The 16,957-nt window shown below is 55.9% G+C and overlaps 1 protein-coding gene across 7 annotated transcripts; it reads right to left on the bottom strand.

Moving 5' to 3' along the window:
- Positions 1–2,094: 2,094 nt before the first annotated feature.
- Positions 2,095–13,175, bottom strand: LRRC32 (leucine rich repeat containing 32). 7 transcript variants are annotated; one of them, XM_078340160.1, is made up of 4 exons: positions 13,043–13,175; positions 9,925–10,012; positions 4,167–6,092; positions 2,095–2,607 (listed from the first exon to the last, which is right to left on the bottom strand). In XM_078340160.1, exons 2-3 carry the CDS (start codon positions 10,006–10,008, stop codon positions 4,188–4,190), a joined length of 1,989 nt encoding a protein of 662 aa, XP_078196286.1. In that variant the 5' UTR covers positions 10,009–10,012; positions 13,043–13,175; the 3' UTR covers positions 2,095–2,607; positions 4,167–4,187. The 7 variants fall into 7 exon arrangements, with proteins under 7 accessions (XP_078196286.1, XP_078196285.1, XP_009005645.3 ...); XM_078340159.1 differs by lacking the exon at positions 13,043–13,175 and adding an exon at positions 12,191–12,405; XM_009007397.5 differs by having other exon boundaries at positions 2,095–6,092.
- Positions 13,176–16,957: the final 3,782 nt, after the last annotated feature.

Raw genomic sequence — 16,957 nt, 5'->3', positions numbered from 1 at the left:
CGGATATGCTTAACAATGGTCATCTCTGAGCATGCGGTGAGAGGTGGTGGGAGAGAGATGGGCCTCACGGGCCCTTGAGCTGCCTGAAGGACAGGGGCACAGAACACAGACGGCAGGTCCCAGATCCTGGAGGGTGTGGCCAGCCTGTGGGTCTGAGAGAGTGAGTCGCTGGCGTGTCCCGGACCCTGTTACTGGCGGAGTGGCATGCCAGCAAAGGGAACCCCAGGAGCTGGGTGCACCTCAGGCTGACTGTAGCCTGGAAGTGGCAGGACCTCCTCTCTCCCTGCAACTTGCCGAGAGCTTGGGAAGCTGGATGCTCCGATGACCTAGTTGGCAGCTGTGTCCACATTTGGCTGAAAACAGGAATTTCTGCCTCACTGGGGGTCTTGGCCAGGTGAGCAAACTCCCCTGTTTGTCAGGAAAAGGGGTCGGGGCCTGGTGGGCTCCCTGCTGGAGCGGAGGCCTGCAAACCCTGGGCTCAGCTCAGTCGGAGCTCCTGCCTTCCCCTTGGGACTTCATGGAGCACCTACTGTGTGCCAGGGTGCTCTCCTCCAGTGTGTATAGGGCTCTCTCCTCTCTCCCCCGCCCCTACGTCATGAAATAGGCATTTAGAATTTCCCTTTGCAGACAGGGAGCCAGGTGCAGGAATGGGGAGGCGAGAGGGCATGGACCAGAGAAATGGAAGAATCCCTAGGAGGCAGAGCTGCCAGTGCTGGGCCCAGGGGCTACTGGGCCGAGGGGAGGGGTCCAGACTGCCTGCTGGTGGGAAGGAGAAGCATCACAGAGCAAGAGCTTGGGGGAGAGGCAGTCAGGGACGGGAAGGAAGGTTGACAAGGTGGCAGTGCCAGGCTGCTGAGAGGTGAAGTGGGCCACTAGGGGACAAGCTTATGAACACAGGAGGAAGGTGTGAGGGCCAGAGGAACAACCACTCCTGCTTTGTGTGCTCTGCCCTGGACTGTCACACCTCTCAGTGCTCCTGTGCCCAGGTGAGGCTGCTTCTGTCCCATACCCCACACTCACCCTCCAACTCCCAGCCAGGAACAAGGTATGGTTTTCTACTAAGTTCAACCTTGATCTGCAGCCCAGCTGATCATTGAATTCTCCAGGCCCTGGAGACCTTTAGCCTTCTACCTGGGGAGGCCTCTGGGAACCAGAGTTGGACTTTCGAGAGGGGTGGGGCTGGAGACAGGGATGTAGGCCATCAGAGAGCAAAGGGCGTTTCCCGCAATGAGGCCATGGGTTCCCGAGGGAAAAGCGCCTCGGATGGAGCCCTGGCCATCACCATTTAGAGCTGGCTTGAGGAAGATGAGCAAAGAAGCAAAGAAGCCCCTGAAAAGCAGTGACCTGGGAGGGAGGGGACAGCTTCCTATGTGGAACCACAGCTGTGGGGAGAGCAGGGGCATGGGTGGGGGGCCCGCTGCACAGGGCCCAGGGAGAGAAGGTCTAAAAAGTGTGCTGAGTTTGGCAAAGGATACCCTTGGCATAGTTAGCAAAGGCAGCATGGGGCTGGGAGGGGCTGAAGGTAGCTACAGGCAGGTTGAGAGTGGGAAGAGTGGGAAGGGAAGCAACTTTACCAAGAAGCTGGCCTGTGACAAACAGGAGGAGGAAGGGGAAAGTGGCTGAGGGGCTTCTCCCTATTAAGACGGACAAGTCTTGAGTCCAGCTGAAGTCTGAGAGGAAGATATGAATAGAGATGGAGAGGCTGGAGGCAGAAGAGAGCATGATGGGGCATGGGAGAGGATGGGGCTGCGGACCCCCAAGGAGGAGGGGCAGCGCCGCCTCTGAGATGGGGCACAGAGGGCTGAGTGCAGAGAAGGGGAGGGGGCCTGTAGTTGTAGCAGGAAGGAAACAAACAAAAGCCTCCAGCCTCTTAGCCTTGGGGAGCAGGGTCGCCTGTTGTGTGTGGGGTCACAGAGGTGTAGTAGGGGCTGTGCTAGTAGCTGAGGCTCCAAGGTCCAGAGTGGTGCTGACCCAGAGCCTCCGTGACCCCAGGGATTTGCCATGAGGATTGAACAACCATATGGGAGTTGAGGAGCAGGGTTCAAGTGGATGTAACGAATCGGATAGCAAAGAGGAGGCTGGCAACCACACTGCTTCTCCAAAATAAGCTTTTAATACATTCAGGTAGGTTATACAAAGAGCTGGTCCCAAGGCCTGGGCTGTGGCCTGGGTCCTGGGTCCTGGGAAGTGATAGCAGCATTGTGTAGTGTTTTCAAAGATCAGGCGTGGGAACCCATACCTTGGCCTCCAGGCCTAAGGAAGAGCGTTATGTGGAGTAGCACCTGTGGTCCTGATCCCAGCCAGGACTGGGTCTGCCTGGCTGCCCCACGCATCACCAGGGTCTAGCCCTGGCTCTGCCCATTGACTCTCCCTTAACTCCTCTGGGCCTTGGTGTTCTCATCTGCAAAATGGGATGGAGACGTGGTGGTTTCATTTTATCACACATTACTGAGGCCACATCATGAGCCAGACTGTGGGCCAAGCACAGGTAAGCTGACGAAGACAGTAACACAGGGTCTTGAGTTGGTCCCAGGGCTTCCATTCTTCCCAGACAGTTCACGACTCCATGGTGTGAGGGACAGGGGTTATCCGGGTGAGCCTTTCTACCTGAATTTTTAGGGGGGAAAAAAATCCTTGCATGATGACGTACAGAAAGGAAGTTTGGAGCCAGCATTATCTTGTGATGTGACAGGCAAGAGACGACACCACTCTGGTCCAACCCCCATCTCACCCCACCAAATAAGGTCTGACTCTTTTTTTTCCCCCACATGCTCTGACACTGACTTGTACAGCTTTCTGTAAGTTTCATTCTCTTCCTGAACCTCAGTTTCCCCATCTTTGCAATGGGCGGGGGCTGGATTCAATAGTCTCAAACTCCAGGCTCTGCTCAATAGAGGAAAAGGGAGTGAGAGAATGCAAGAGCAAGGAGAGAACAGGCCCCATACCAGGGTGCAAAGGAGGGGAGGAGGGAAACTAAGAAGGAGGAGAGGGCCCGTGGCTGCCTGCCTAGGAGAGAGGAGAGAGCAGATGTGCATGGCACAGGATGCTTCCAGACCCTGCTTGGGCTATGTGGGACCACTTCCTGTTCTCTTAATGGCCTGCAGCCCTTGCAGTGGTAAAGATCCAGGCCCTGGAGACAGAAGGATGAGGGTTTGAATCTCACCTATGGCATTAGTTAGCTGGGGCCATGGAGGAAGATTTGCAGAACTTCAGTTTCCTCTTTTATAAAATAGGGATAAAATATCAACCTCTAAGGGCTGTCATATAGGAGCAAGGCTCGGATTCACATCCACATCTGTCAAGCTGGGTGCAAAACAGAACCAGACATCTAAGGTTCTAGCTCCTGGCACAGCAGCCAAGATGGGGCTGGGACGGAGAAGGGAGGCTGGGCAGGGAGGGGCTTAGAGCAGTACTAGGGTCAGGGTGTGCAACATGAGAGTGCCAGGTAGAGAGAGGACCTGTCCAGAGCAGGAGACGGAATGGCCCAGTGCTGGGCTAGACCCCTTAACCAGACCCTGCTGGAGCTGCCACAGCCCACCTAACAGCACCACATCCAAGACACACTCGGACGGCTCCCAGTTCTCTCTTTCTGTCATAAGCGCTTCATTTTCAGAGAGGCTGAAAGTCATTATTAAATGTGACAAACAGTCTGCTTGGAAATGTCTAAGACAAATCCTCCTGGGCTTGGCCCTTTCTGGCCCTGGCATTGCTGGGGCCGGACTCTCCGCCCTGAACCAGCAGGGCCTGCCGAGCTCCAGACCCCTGGGCTTTCACTCCTCAGGCCCTGAGCACACTGTGTGGTCACGGTGTGGCTCTGCAGCAACCCCTCCTACCAAACTGGGAGATTCTCGAGGGCAGGAATGTATCTCATTTCCCAGCGTTCCCAGTGCCCAGAGCAGGGTGTAGCACAAAATAGATGTTCATTGAAGATTTGTTGATCTGATGGGTCAACATTATTCTCTGCTGTCCCTGAAACCGCCCAACCTCTGGCTTCCACAGCTGGACCCAAAGTGCAGCCCAGGAAGGGAGTCACCCGCTGATGCAGCAGGCGGCAGAGAAAGGAGTACTGGGCTGCGATTTGGGGACCAGTGTTCTGGGACCCTGGGTCACTGTGTGACCTTGAGTCAGGCCTCACTCTTCTCTGTACCTCAGGCTCCTGCACTGACCTAGAGCATCTCCCGGCTTCTTTAGGCTTTACATTGTTGGTTAAACTTCTGCCGGCGGAGGCAGCAACAGGTGGCGAGCGTGGTGAGGAGGATGGCAGAGACCAGTATGAAGGTGAGGATGATAATGAGGTTGATGTTCTTGAGCCCCCCCTTCTCACAGTCCTCGGGACGCACGTGGCTCAGAGACACCTCCTCCTGAGAGCTGAAGCGGCAGATCAGGTCCTGGGTGGCGTCCACATCCACTCGGCCCTGGTGCAGCTGGGCTGCCAGCCAGCCATTGCCGCAGCAGCTGAGTGGATTCCCCTGCAGGTAGAGGCGTCGGAGGCTGGTCTCCAGGCCACCCATGGCACTGCCTGGCAGGAGGCTGAAGCTGTTGTTCCGCAGGTCCAGCACCTCCAGTGACACGGCCTGTGTCCAGGCGGGAAGGTGGCTCAGGCAGTTCTCAGCAAGATTGAGCCGCTTGAGGCAGCTGAAGTAGGGCAGGTCCACCTGCAGGACCGCCAGCCCATTACCCTGCAGTGCCAGGACCTCCAAGGAGGCCTCCAGACCTGCCAAGGCCCCCCTGGCCACCACTAGCCCAGGGTTGGAAGAGAGGTCCAGCTCAGTCAGTGGGGTGTGGAGGAAGGCCCCTGCTCTGAGCATCTCTATCTCATTATCCACCAGGCTCAGGCTGCGGAGCGAGGAGATGCCGGAGAAGGCCACACAGCTGGAGGGGCCAGGCTCATCTGGACCCCCACAGGGGCTGACCCGGTTCCCCTGCAGGTTGAGATGCTGCAGGCTGGCCAGGTTGGCAAAGGTGTATAGGGGCAGGTCCCGCAGGGCATTGCCCTGTAGGAGCAGCGTCCGCAGGGACCCCAGGGCTCTGGTGCCCAGTTCCAGTGCCTCCAGGGCATTGTGGCTTAAGTCCAGGAGCATTAGGCAGGACAGGGAGCCCGAGCGCCGGGCCTCAAAAGCCCGCAAACAGTTTCGGCTGAGGTTCAGGAAGCACAGGGAGGTCAGGTGCTCAAGAAAGCTGTCAGGGATGAGCTCAATCTCATTGTAGCTCAAATCCAGATTCAAGAGCTGGGAAAGGGGGTGGGCACTGGCATTTCCCCTGGGGTTTGAGAGGGGCAGGGCTGACCAGCCCTCAGAAGGTGCGTGGATGGCCTTGCTGTGCTGGGGTGGCCCTGTGGGGAGCCGGATGAGGTTATTGGACATGTTCAGGTAGATGAGTCTTGGGAACGCGGCCAGGTCAGGAAAATGGAGCAGTTTGTTCTCCCGCAGGTCGAGCCAGGTGAGCTGGAACTCGGCTTGGGGCATGGGGGCCGTCTGAAAGGTCTCGATGCTATTGCAGCTCAGGTCCAGCACCTGCAGCTGCAGGAGGCTGAAGTCAGAGATGCAGGTGAGGGAATTCCTGGAGAGGTTGAGATGGGTCAAGCGGGGAAGGGCTTCGAAGGCGCCGTCCTCGATGTCCATCAGCACGTTGCTATGTAGGTCAAGCCGCTCTAGCGCAGGCATGCCCCGGAAGGTGTGGTGGGTGAGGCGAGTCAGACTGTTCTCCGCCAGCGAGAGGGTATGCAGGCGGGGTGCCTCCTCCAGCAGCTGCTCCAGCAGGCCGCTGTACAGGCTGTTCCCAGACAGGTCCAGGGAGGTCACGTGTGGCAGGGGGCCCAGGCCGCCAGTACTCAGTACAGTGCCCACTGCCAGCCGGTTGTGGGCCAGGCTGAGGTGCTGCAGGTGGGGCAGGGCCTGGAAGGCTCCTGGCTGGAGGGAACTGATCTCGTTGCTGCTCAGGTCCAGGTGACGAAGTGCCATGTAGAGGCCCAGGGGTGAGACCAGGATACTCCGCAGCTTGTTCCCAGATAGATCGAGGGTCTCAGTGTCCAGTGGGAGCCCCAAGGGGACCTGAAGCAGGCCCATGCCCTGGCATGAGACCTTCTTGTCTACCTGGGAAGGGGGAAGGTGGGGAGACAGCTGGCATGAGTGGGCGTGACAGGGGATGAAACCAGACATGCTTACCCAGGAAGGACTATGAGACCCCTGCCCGGCTGGGGAACCCTTCTCCCGTGGACTCCCAGAATGCTCAACTTTTCCTCATCACAGCTTGGTCACCCATGCCTGGATGACCTGTCTGGCTCCTGATCCATCTCAGGCACCCAGCACAGTGCTGGACATTAGGAAGGAACTTGATGAGGGTTCCACGGGAGGATAGATGGAGAGATGATAAACAGATAGAAGGATAAATGAACTAGTAAAGAGAAACCCTGTACTCATTATTACCCCTCTTATGGAAACAGCTGTATATCCCACAGAGTGACCCCGAGCCCGTGAGCAGTAGGGCGGAGCTGGGACCCAGGGCTCCTGGTTGCATATCCTGGGTCCCTTCTAGGGCACAGATAGTTAAATTTCCAGTGGTAGATGGGAATTTCTTCACTTTGGGAGAAATGTTTCTGAAAGGGAAAACTGTAACTTGTGCTCTGTCATCAGTTTTTGTGTGGTCTCCGCCTCAGACCTCATTCACGATCTCATGTCGTGGGCACTGCCTGGGTTCTGGGGCCTGCCTTCCTTGTGGATGCTTCCCAGATGTGGCCTCCTCTCTGCTGCTGTTACCTGTTCCCTGTAGGGGGTGGCTTTCTTCCCAGGCTGGGTCGGGGGATTGGGAGCCTGGAGGTGGCAAGGGGCAGGGAAAAGATGGCCAGGGCCAAATTCACAGTCTTTGGTGACAAGACGGTGCTTGTGCTGTGTGACCTCGAGGAAGTCACATAACCACTCTGCTTTCTTATATCCTTCCCCAGTAGCCACTCAGCATTTGACATCTTAGTTAATACTTTCAGGCCTGTAGTCCCATTGGTTTTTACCATAGCCTGCCCATCTGATACAATCACCCCTATTTACAGAAATCTAGGCTCAGGGAGGGGAAGGGATTGCCCAGCTGGTGAGGAGCAGAGCTGGGATTTCAATACAGGTTTTTAACAACCAAAGGCCCCACTCTTGTTCTTCCACAGATGTGCCTTCTGGGGCCAAAATTCCTTCTGTGCAAATGCAGGTCTCCCTTTTCTCTTCAGGCCTCCAGGAACCCTAGCCTTTCCCAGAAAAGGGTCTGACTTCCACAATCACTGGGCTCAGGCTCGCCACCCACAGCTTCTGTCTCCGCTGACCAGTTCTGACCAATTCACTGCTAAATGCCTGACAGCTGCTCTAAAGGTCCATTCTGACTGTGTGGTACCTGGGCTTAAATCCCTCCAGGGTGAAGTCTGGGACCCTCATCAGGGTGTTCGAGGCTGCTTGTAGCCCCTGCCAACCTGTCCTCCACCTCCCACCCCAGCCCACATGCAGTGACCACAGCTGGCCACTGCCCATCATGCCTTCCCACACCCACCGCTGGGTCTCGTCCCTGCACTGGATACACTATCCATCCCCAGCCAGCTCCACACGTGAACTCTTCACGCTGACCCCTCCCTGACTGTGCTTCCTCTCAGAGCTCTGACCCGCTGAACTGTGGCTGTTTGTGTGGGGACCTGCTAGACAGTGAGCTCAGAACAAACACGGACTGGTTTGGTGGATGTGGATGCCTCGGACCTGACTCGCAGGTCATTTCTTCCTAATGAATGAGTTCCAGACGTCATTCGTTCAGTAAAATTCTGAGGTACTAAATCAATCACTTCTCTGGTAGGAAAGAAAACAGATGGTTGATATTTTAAGAATACAGTCAAATACAGCCAGAGCAAGAAGAGTTCCGTTCACCCACTTCCTGGAAGGGGACACTGAGGCCTGAAGATGGCAGTGACTTGCACAAAGTCACAGTGAGTCAATGGCTGAGCTGGTAGGGAAGGAACACAGGCCTGCCTGTTCCTCTCCTGGCCCAGCTCTGTGCTTCCTCCTGAGAGCCCCAAGGTGAGTAGGGTCTGCTGGTGGGCAGGGCTGCTCTGGGAGGCCCAGCTATCCAGTTCAGTCCAGGAAGGGCTTGAAGGCCAGGGCGGTGCTCAGAGCTGCACTTCCGGGGTCCCCATGCCTCCTTCAGCTCTGAGCTCCCAGCATTGCCTGACTTACCGTGGGAGGGAATTGGAGGAATTAGCCCTTTGCCAGAGTTTAGCACTCCCACCCACTGTCCTGGGCTATCGGGATGCCACTGCCCAGATTCCTTTTGAGAACCAAAGACTTGCCATCCAACTCCATTTCACCATCTCATCATGGAGGAACGCAAGGTAAGGAGAGACACCAGGCAGTCAAGGAGAGCTGGGTTCGTAGGTCCCTGGTAGGTCACACGTCTTCTTAGCTCCCTTGTGTATTCTCCCCATGCTGGTTCAGAAAGCGCTTTCCTATCTGTTATCTCATTTCCCCAGACTCCAAAACTTACCCACTTCCCCTCTGCCTGTTGGGTGGTCAAGGCCTTTCCCTCTGGGCCTCGTCTCCCTGAGGTAGAATGTGCGTTTGTATTTGGTGATGCCTGAGGCCTTCTCTGCCAGTAATTCTGGGCTCGAGGAATGTTAGAAGGGCTCTGAAGAGCAAGAAGAGCAGTGGCAGAAGGAGACATTGCACCCCCAGGGAAGGGCTGCAGGCAGGCAGCTGCCAGCACCTCCTGCGTCCTGAAGCAGCTGCCTGTTGAGTGTCATAAGCTTCTTCGGGTCTCAGGTCCAAGACGAGCTTCTGGAGGGCCTCTCCTTTCCCGGCCAGGCTCTGGCCTTGACCTCAGTGACTGCCCAGCCTTACAGTGGACCTACATGTTCTCTTTTCCCTGTACCTCATAAGATCACAAGAACTTTAGGAGGCCAGGCATGGTGGCACTTGGAGAGGCCAAGGTGGGTGGATCATGAGGTCAGGAGTTCAAGACCAGCCTGGCCAACATAGTGAAACACCGTCTCTGCTACAAATACAAAAATTAGCTGGGTGTGGCGGCACATGCCTATAGTCCCAGCTACTTAGGAGGCTGAGGCAGGAGAATTGCTTGAACCTGAGAGGTGGAGGTTGCAGTGAGCTGAGACTATGCCATTGCACTCCAGCTTGGGTGACAGAGTGAGACTCCATTTCAAAAAAAAAAAGAAAAATATTTTATGGCTAGTTTTCCTGGCTTGGGGCAGGGAAAAGGAACAAAAGCAAATCAAAGTTGGTCCTTGCCCTCCTTGCCCTGAGGAACTTCATGGTCTGGTAGGTGAGATGGGCTTGGACCCACTCACCAACTACCCCACATGCTCAGTCTGCTCGGTATTAAGACAGAGGGAAGCCTGGGCACCGCAGGAGCCCAGAGGAAGGGCGTGACCAGACTAGGTCAGCCTAGAAGGGGGCTGGGGTGGCTTCCTGGATATGGCAGCATTTGACCTGGGCAATAAGGAGTGAGAGGCATCCTAGCGGGAAGTCCCAGGTCAAGGAGCCCAGTTAGGAAGGGGATTTATTTGTCCCCAAGGGGAATCAGCACAGAGGAGCTCCTCACAGCTGGCCTACCCCAAATTCCCCACACATATATAATTCCAACTGGGCCTAGTGTTCTGTGGGGACAGCTTGGGGGAACACAGTCTAATCACTGTTCCCAGCTGAATGACCTTGGACAAGTCACACTTCTCCAAGCCTCAGTCTCCTCCTTTGCAAAATAAGAATGATGTTGGGCAGGACTGTTGGGTAAACAAGGTATTTAAACATTCTAGTAGGTGTTCATTAAACGCAAGGTGCATTGCCTTTCCTCTCCTGACTCTTCTAACTTCTGGCTTCTGGGGCTGGGTCACTAGCACACCCTAGGACAGAGAGGTGGGGGTGGCCCTCACCCTGTCTGGGTAGAACATCTTACCATCTTACAGGGCACTTTGTCTTGGCGTTGTGCAGTCAGGTCTAGGGTCAGCAGGGCGAGGAGCAGCAGGATCTGGGGGCTCATGGCTCTGTATAGGGGGAGAGGAAAGGGGAACACTGTAAGACCCTTGGCTCCTTCCCACTGCCAGCCCCCATGCCCACCCATTCCGTGCCTGTCCTTGGGGAACCCCAGAGCATGGCTGAAGCTGGAATAAAAGTGTTTTGAGCAGGGCAGGGAGCAGGTGGGAAATGGGCCTGCAGCCCATCACGGAAGGCCTCTTACCCAGGCCAAGGAGTTGACCCCTTACCCAGGGAAAGCAAGAGTTTAAAAATGGCATGTGACTTAGTCAGATGGGGTTTTCAAAAGACCCTACCTGGTGGAAGACAGCCTGGAGGGGATGTACAGAGGCTGATGGACCCTAAGGGTTGCCCTGGGCCATGCTCAGTGTCTGGGATTGGGGGTGTGGGGGTGGAGAGGGGGCTTGGAGAGTGGGCCTCTGACTATATTTCCACCCAGGTCACAGATGTCCTCCATCCCAGCTCCTCAGTCTCTACGGAATTCCTTGTTTTCTGCCCACCCACCTGCCCCCCTTATATTTTGCCCTTTGATTCTCCCACCCTTGCCATTGTTCAAGGCTGGGCCCAGGCCTTGACAGGAAGCCCCACAGGAGGCCTGTGCTGTCCCAGCCTGCTCTGTGGACTTCCCCAGGAACAGCCTGGCAGGCCCTGTACTTTCACTAAAGCCACACTCCAGCCTCCTGGGCCAGCCCTTTGCTCTAAGAGCAGCCAGGGGTGGGGCTAAGAGACTGCGCACAGGCCCTCAGCAGGGTCAAATCCCAGTGCTGCTGGAGACTCCCTCACTCCCTCACTGAGGACATGAGCCAAGTGCTAGGGACATACAAATCCATCCATGAATTTCACTCATTCATTCATTCATTCATTCACACCTTTACTGAATGCCTCCTCAGGTCTGGCTCTGTGCTGGGAACTGGGAGCTCAAAAAAAAATTGAACACAAAAAGGAAGCAATGGTGATACAGACAGAGTCTTAAAGAGGGATACAGGAAGTCTTCCAAGAGGACCGGACTCAGAGTCACCCACATCTGACTGCTCCATCTTGTCTCCTCTAGTTTCCTGTTGTGTGACCTTACAAGTCATTTCACCTCCCGGAGCCTCAATTTCCTCATTTGAGGTTAATGGCAGCCACACCAGGTTTTGTTGAGAATCAAATGAGATGCCACTTACAGAACCCTCATTATGCACTAGGCCCTCTTCTCGGCCCTTTCTAGGCATGAACTCAATGACTTGGTTCCATGATCATTTTACAGAAGAAAAAAGGAAGGCTCAGAGAGCTTAGGTACTATGCCCGAGGTCACGTGGTTAAGGAGCCGCCGGCCCAGGCGATCTGTGCCCTGGGTCTGTGCCCTTCAAATCCACACTCTTGGCTGCCTACAGTGGGTGCTCCCTGAGTGCGTGCTGAACCGCTTCCCCTCTGCCTATTCCCCTCAGCATCTGAAGGATGCTGCAGGAGAAACGGCATTCACAGGGCTTTTGAGGGCAGTGTCTTTGACTGTTGGAACCCGTTAGTGACGAGCTCTGGATGCAGATGGCTGCACTGAATCTCGTCCAGTTCTGTCACTGGCCAGCCCCAACTATGGTGATGATCAGGCAAAGAATGGCGGCAAAGGTGCCCTGTGTCCTCACTGTCCTTCCCAGCTGGTACAGTGACCCTCACAGGTCTGGGCATCCCAGGTGAGACATGCTCACTGGGGAGGCCCCGCGCCTGCAGACAAGTGGCCTGGGCAAGAGGAGGCAGGAGACATCTCAGGAGTCCAACTCAGAAAAGTGCCAAAGACTGTGTGTGTGTGTGTGTGTGAGTGTGTGTGTATGAGAGAGAGAGAGAGAGGGAAAGAGAGAGCGCGAGGGTACAGGGGGCAAGATTACTATCACAATAAGTCCACCCCTACATTTAAGAATGTTAGACAGTCTTCTAAGCACTTGACCTATATCATCTCATTTAATTCTCACAATCACCTATGGAGGCAATTACTGTAATTCCCATTTTACGGATGAGAAAACTGAGGTTCCGAAAAGTGAAGTGACTTACCCTCAGAGTTACCCAGCTCATAAGGGCTTTGGAGAAGGGATTTATCCAGGTCTACATGACCTGAATCCTGTGTTTTCTCTAGCACATCCTGAGCCAACTCCCCGCTACAGAACTGTCTTCTTTTGCCCATGACAAAAAGGAGGCTCAGAGAGGTGACTTACCCAAAGTCACACAAGGAGCAAATAGCAGAGTCAGGATCAGAATCTAGTTCATCTGCCTCCAGAGCAAATGTTTCCATGATACCAGACCAAGGTCTCCTTCACTAAGCCCTGCTAACGACCCCTCCCACGCAGGAGTAGGGCTGACTAGCTCACAGTCTGGGCTGGGAGGTCCTCCCTCTCCCTCCTCTCGGCCTCAGCTAACTTACTGGCAGAGTGGGGTCCTGGGAGAACTGCTGCGGATGTTCCTGTCGAGCAGTGAATCACTAAGGGCAAGCCTCGTTTTGGAGACATGTGCATCCCACGGGGGAATTAGACCTTAACCCAAAGGAATGTGGCTGTGATGGCGGAATTTCAGGCAGCTCGGGGTGGGGGTGGGAGTCCCTCACATCTTACCACCCATGAAGAAGGCTGGCTTCAGAGCCCCTTGGAGAGCAGTAGGTGCCCCTCACCCCACTATGAGAGGTGGGCAGGCCATCTAGTGTTGTGGGATGGGCAGCCCCACGCCTAGCCATTATGGGAGCGTTGCAGGAAACCTGAATTCAAATCCGTCTGCCCTTGCCTAGCTGTGTGTTCCTGGGCAAGTCCCGGCCTTCAGGCCGTTTTTCTCCCAGCTGTCAAATGGGAACGCCAGCCTCACCCCCTTGCGGGAAAGATGCGCCGAGACCGGAACCTGCGGGCCTCCCCGGGATCGAGGGAGGCTCTGCCACGGCTCCACGCGCGCAGTGTGGGCAGCGGGAGGGGAGGTTTTGGGGGGGCGTCCCGTGGGACAAGCTCCCGGCCTGCTCTCGCAAGGGATGCTCGACAGTGCGACCACCTAGGGGCGGCCAGCCTCGCCCGCCGGGCGGCTCCTACCTGGCTCAGCGCGGCCGCAGCTCCTCTCCTGGGCAGCCTCCGCACATTTTGCGCAAACTCGCCCCCGGGTCCCACCCCGCGCCAGACCCTAGGGTCACGGCCAGAGGAGGCGCAGGCCGCTCGGCTGCCCCACGGGAGCCCCGCGCTTCGGCGGTAATTTAAATACCTCTCACACGCGCCCGCCACGCCACGCCCCCCTCTGGCGAGGCTGCGGGGTCCTAGCGCCCGGCCCGTGCCTCGGTTTATCCAGAGCCGACGGGACAGGGTGGGGCGGAGAAGCCTCTTCACCACCCTGGGACGTCGGCTGGGAAGGGGCGAGGGCCCAGGGGCGGGAGGGAGAGGGGTTGCAGAGGAAGCGCCGCGGGAGAGGCGCGTCCCGGTGGTCGCGGCACGTGCAGTTCGCCGTCCCACGGGGTCCGGAGGGGGGCGCAGTGGCTCTAGCAGCCTCAGGTCCGCAGAGGAAATCCGGCCTGGCCCCGATTTCCCAGCTGCTGGCGCCGCCGCACTTAACGCGGGGGCAAACAGGGAGGTGACGGCGGGGCTGAATGCGGAAGGAAATGACCCTTCGCTGGCCCTGGGGCGGCCGCAGAGGGGGTTCCCCGCACCACGGCGGTCCGCTCTGGTGGGTCCTGGCAGGTCACTTTTCCTCCCGGGACTGTGCTCTAGTGTCCAGACCCGTCCTCCTCCATCATCTGCGGGAGCCTTCAACAGCCTGTTAAACAGCACCATCGAAGTCCTCCGTTTTCGGACAGAGAAACTGAGGCTAGGTGGAGGCAGTGTGTACACACAAAAAACAGTTGTCTGAGACTTGTAAGGTCCCTATTTAAGGTTGGGGAAACCGAGGCTAAGAAAGGTTAAATGCCATGTCCAACGTCACACAGCTTAAAAGAGTCAGGGATTTAAGCCCAGTCTGCCTATAAAGCGAAGTCGGATCCAGTTTGGCCATTATCTTGCCCGAAAGTATTGTGCAAATATGGGCTGGTGTTATTGTCCTTTAGATGGAGGGTTGAAGGAGATCTTCCCGAAAGCCACCCCTCTTCTAGATGCCTGAGCCCTACCAAATTACAGGTACCCTGCCCTGCTGCCTGTGGACTCTAGGATGCAGGTCCCTAGAGGAGAGGGGCCCTGGCTGTCCTCCAAGTCCTGGTTCCAAGGGTAGAAAGTGCCTCTTCCACTGTGTTTCTCTTCCCTGATGGTCACCACCCCTCAGATTGGGGCAGGGTGCTCATTTTACAGGCATGAAAGTGCAACCACCCAGGGCCTTGTGGCAAATAAGGGTAAGGCTGGGCTCAGAAGCGGATTCCCTGAGGTCTGTACAGTTACTGCCTTTTCTTCCCCCTGTTCAGTCCACTGTGGAGACGGATCTGGGCAAATGGGGTCAACCCAGAGAGGACAAGCCATGACAACAGGGGCCCCAGGGGCCTGACCAAGCCTTAGAGGAGGAAATCAGGGAAGGCTTCTCTAAGAAGGAGGCCTGAGCTGCAATGAGGTGATGGGTAGGAGATGCAGGTAAGGAATCTCTCAGCAGGGCTTGGGAAGGGTATCCAAACCTCTTTCCCTTTGCCCCCAGCCACCTGAGGCATCAGGTCTATGTCCATAGGGTCCTAGCTGGTCCATCCAGCCCCCTCTCTGGTCTCTAGTGCTCCATTTGGTCAGACAGAACCTCAGTGCCCCATCTGTAAAGTGGGAAAGATAGTAACTACTTCTTGGAGTTGGTGCTAGAACTAAGTGCAGTGGATCCAGCTGGAGCCCGCACCCAGTGGCTGTTAGGCAACTTCTCGGTGCCTTTGCTGTGGCAGCCTGTGGGTTTCCTTTTCCAGGTCCCTGTCCAAGGGGCCAAATGTCCAGGAAAGTGCTTTGAAGCTGCCCTGCAGTATAAGCAGAGCGACTGGATCATTTGGGCAGTTCCTGGTCTCACCTATCAGACCAGCTCCCCGCCATCCAGGCCCAGGTTGGCTGAGCACTGCCTCACCCTTCCCGGAGCTGCTACCAAGCAGAAGTCACTGGGCCATGGCAAAGCTTCTGCTAGGGCCCAGGAGGGCAGAGCTGGGGCTGTGGCGGACTGGGGGTGAGTGGCCCACCTCCCGCAAACCCCCACAAGAAGCTGTGGTTGTGGTTAGTCAGTTCGTGGGGTTCCACCTTACTCAGTGCCCAGATGGGGCTCCCCAAGAGTTTGAGGCAAGATGAGCAACCAAGCATGCCCACCTGCTGCAGATGCCTCTGGGGACCAGGGGCTAAAAGCTGGGAAGCCCACAGGCTCAGCACTCCTTCCTTCATCTCTCCCCTTCTTTGGCAGTTATGTTGTTGTGTGACTTTGGCAGGTTGCTCAACCTTCCTGACCTGTTTGCTGATCTGCAAAGTGAAACTAATAACCGTACTTGATGTATGAGGATGGCCTATAATGACATGAGTGAAGTTCCGGGTTGGGGGTGGGGGGAAGCTTTGCTCAATAAACATGACCTCTCTTCTCTGGTGGGCCCAGGACAGCTGGTGAATAAAAATGTCCAATGCCTACCTTTCTGGAGCTCCCAGGCCAGTTGAGAGACAGATGAGAGCACAGAGGATGATTGAGTCCAGAGGCCTTGAAGGCCAAGTCCAGAAGGTAGAGCTTGAGTCTGAAGGAGGAGGGGTGTGTGGAAACTGAGCAGACTCAGGCTTGCCTGGCAGCCATGTGGAGGGTCTTTTAAAGGCCACCAAGGCCAGCTTTCCATCCAGTGTCACTTAGCTTCTGCTGGCACACCTCCAGAAATGGGGAGTCCTCCTGGGTAGCCCATCAGCAGACGGCTTAGACTTCACAGTGTTGGTATTATTGTGGAAATGCTTCCATTCCTTCATGCATTGTCAGTGAAGATATAAGAGACGCATCTCTTCCTGTGTCCTCGGGACTACCATTCTGAGACGAAAAACCCGCTCAGGAACCAAGTCAGGCTCAAGCCTCCCTGGGAGGATTTCACCTCAAGCCAGATTGAAACGTGAGGGTCCTATGAAGGAGGTAGTGTCCCAGAAAGGTGATGATGTGCACCTCTTGTGTGACCTTGGACAAGCTGCTAAATCTCTCTGAGCTTTGCTGTCCCGATCTAACTGTAGAACCAGAGTAGAAAGGACCATGGCACCCTAGACCACCAATTTAGTCACCACTGCTCTTTGCTGAACCCTTACTGTGGGTCAGTCCTTCATCTCATGTGGCAAATGGGAGAACAGACAGCATAGACAGCCTTCCAGTTAGGTGTCTTAATTCTCAGTTACTGACTAGGAAACTCAGGCTCAGAGAGGTTAAGTAACTGCTTAAAGTCACACAGCACAGCTATGGAGCCAAGGATTGAACCCAGGTCTTCTGACTCTCAGGCCAGATCTCAGTGCAGAGATGTGGCTGTCCTCACTCCCTGCTTCTGCTCAGCACTCACATGGGCTCCGGAGAGTCTGGGAGTTCCCTCATGTGCCCCTTCTGGGCCCTGAACCCTGGGTTCCCCACTTCTTCCCTGACTCCCCTCCCTTTCTCCCTAGGGCAAATGGGCTAGGTCCCACCAGCTCTAAGCCACCTCCTGGAGGGGCAGGAGGATGTTATGAACAGCCCAGTGGTGGGGAGTAGCTGGTCTGTTGAGTGGGAATATCAAGTGCTTGCAGGACCAGGCCTGGGCCAGGCACTTGACTTATCCCCTGCACATAGCCCTCTGACAACAGGAGGCCTATATCTGCTTGCCTTTTACAGAAGAGGGCTGAAGCCTAGAGGGATCCTATGACTTGCTGGCAGTCATGCAGGGAACACAGGGGGCACTCCCATCCCAATCCTCAGTATCCAAGTCCCCATTCGTGGCCAGAGACTGACTCAGCTGGCTTTCTGCACCCCCTCATGGCAGCACTTAGCGTCACCAAGGCAGGGGAAGCAGGTGCTAGTGAGGTCCCATATACCCCGCA

Source organism: Callithrix jacchus, chromosome 10, assembly GCF_049354715.1.
Source record: "Callithrix jacchus isolate 240 chromosome 10, calJac240_pri, whole genome shotgun sequence".
Classification (NCBI taxonomy): domain Eukaryota; kingdom Metazoa; phylum Chordata; class Mammalia; order Primates; family Cebidae; genus Callithrix; species Callithrix jacchus.
The sequence above is the reverse complement of the archived record's forward strand: the minus strand, read 5'-3'. Positions and strand labels throughout refer to the sequence as shown.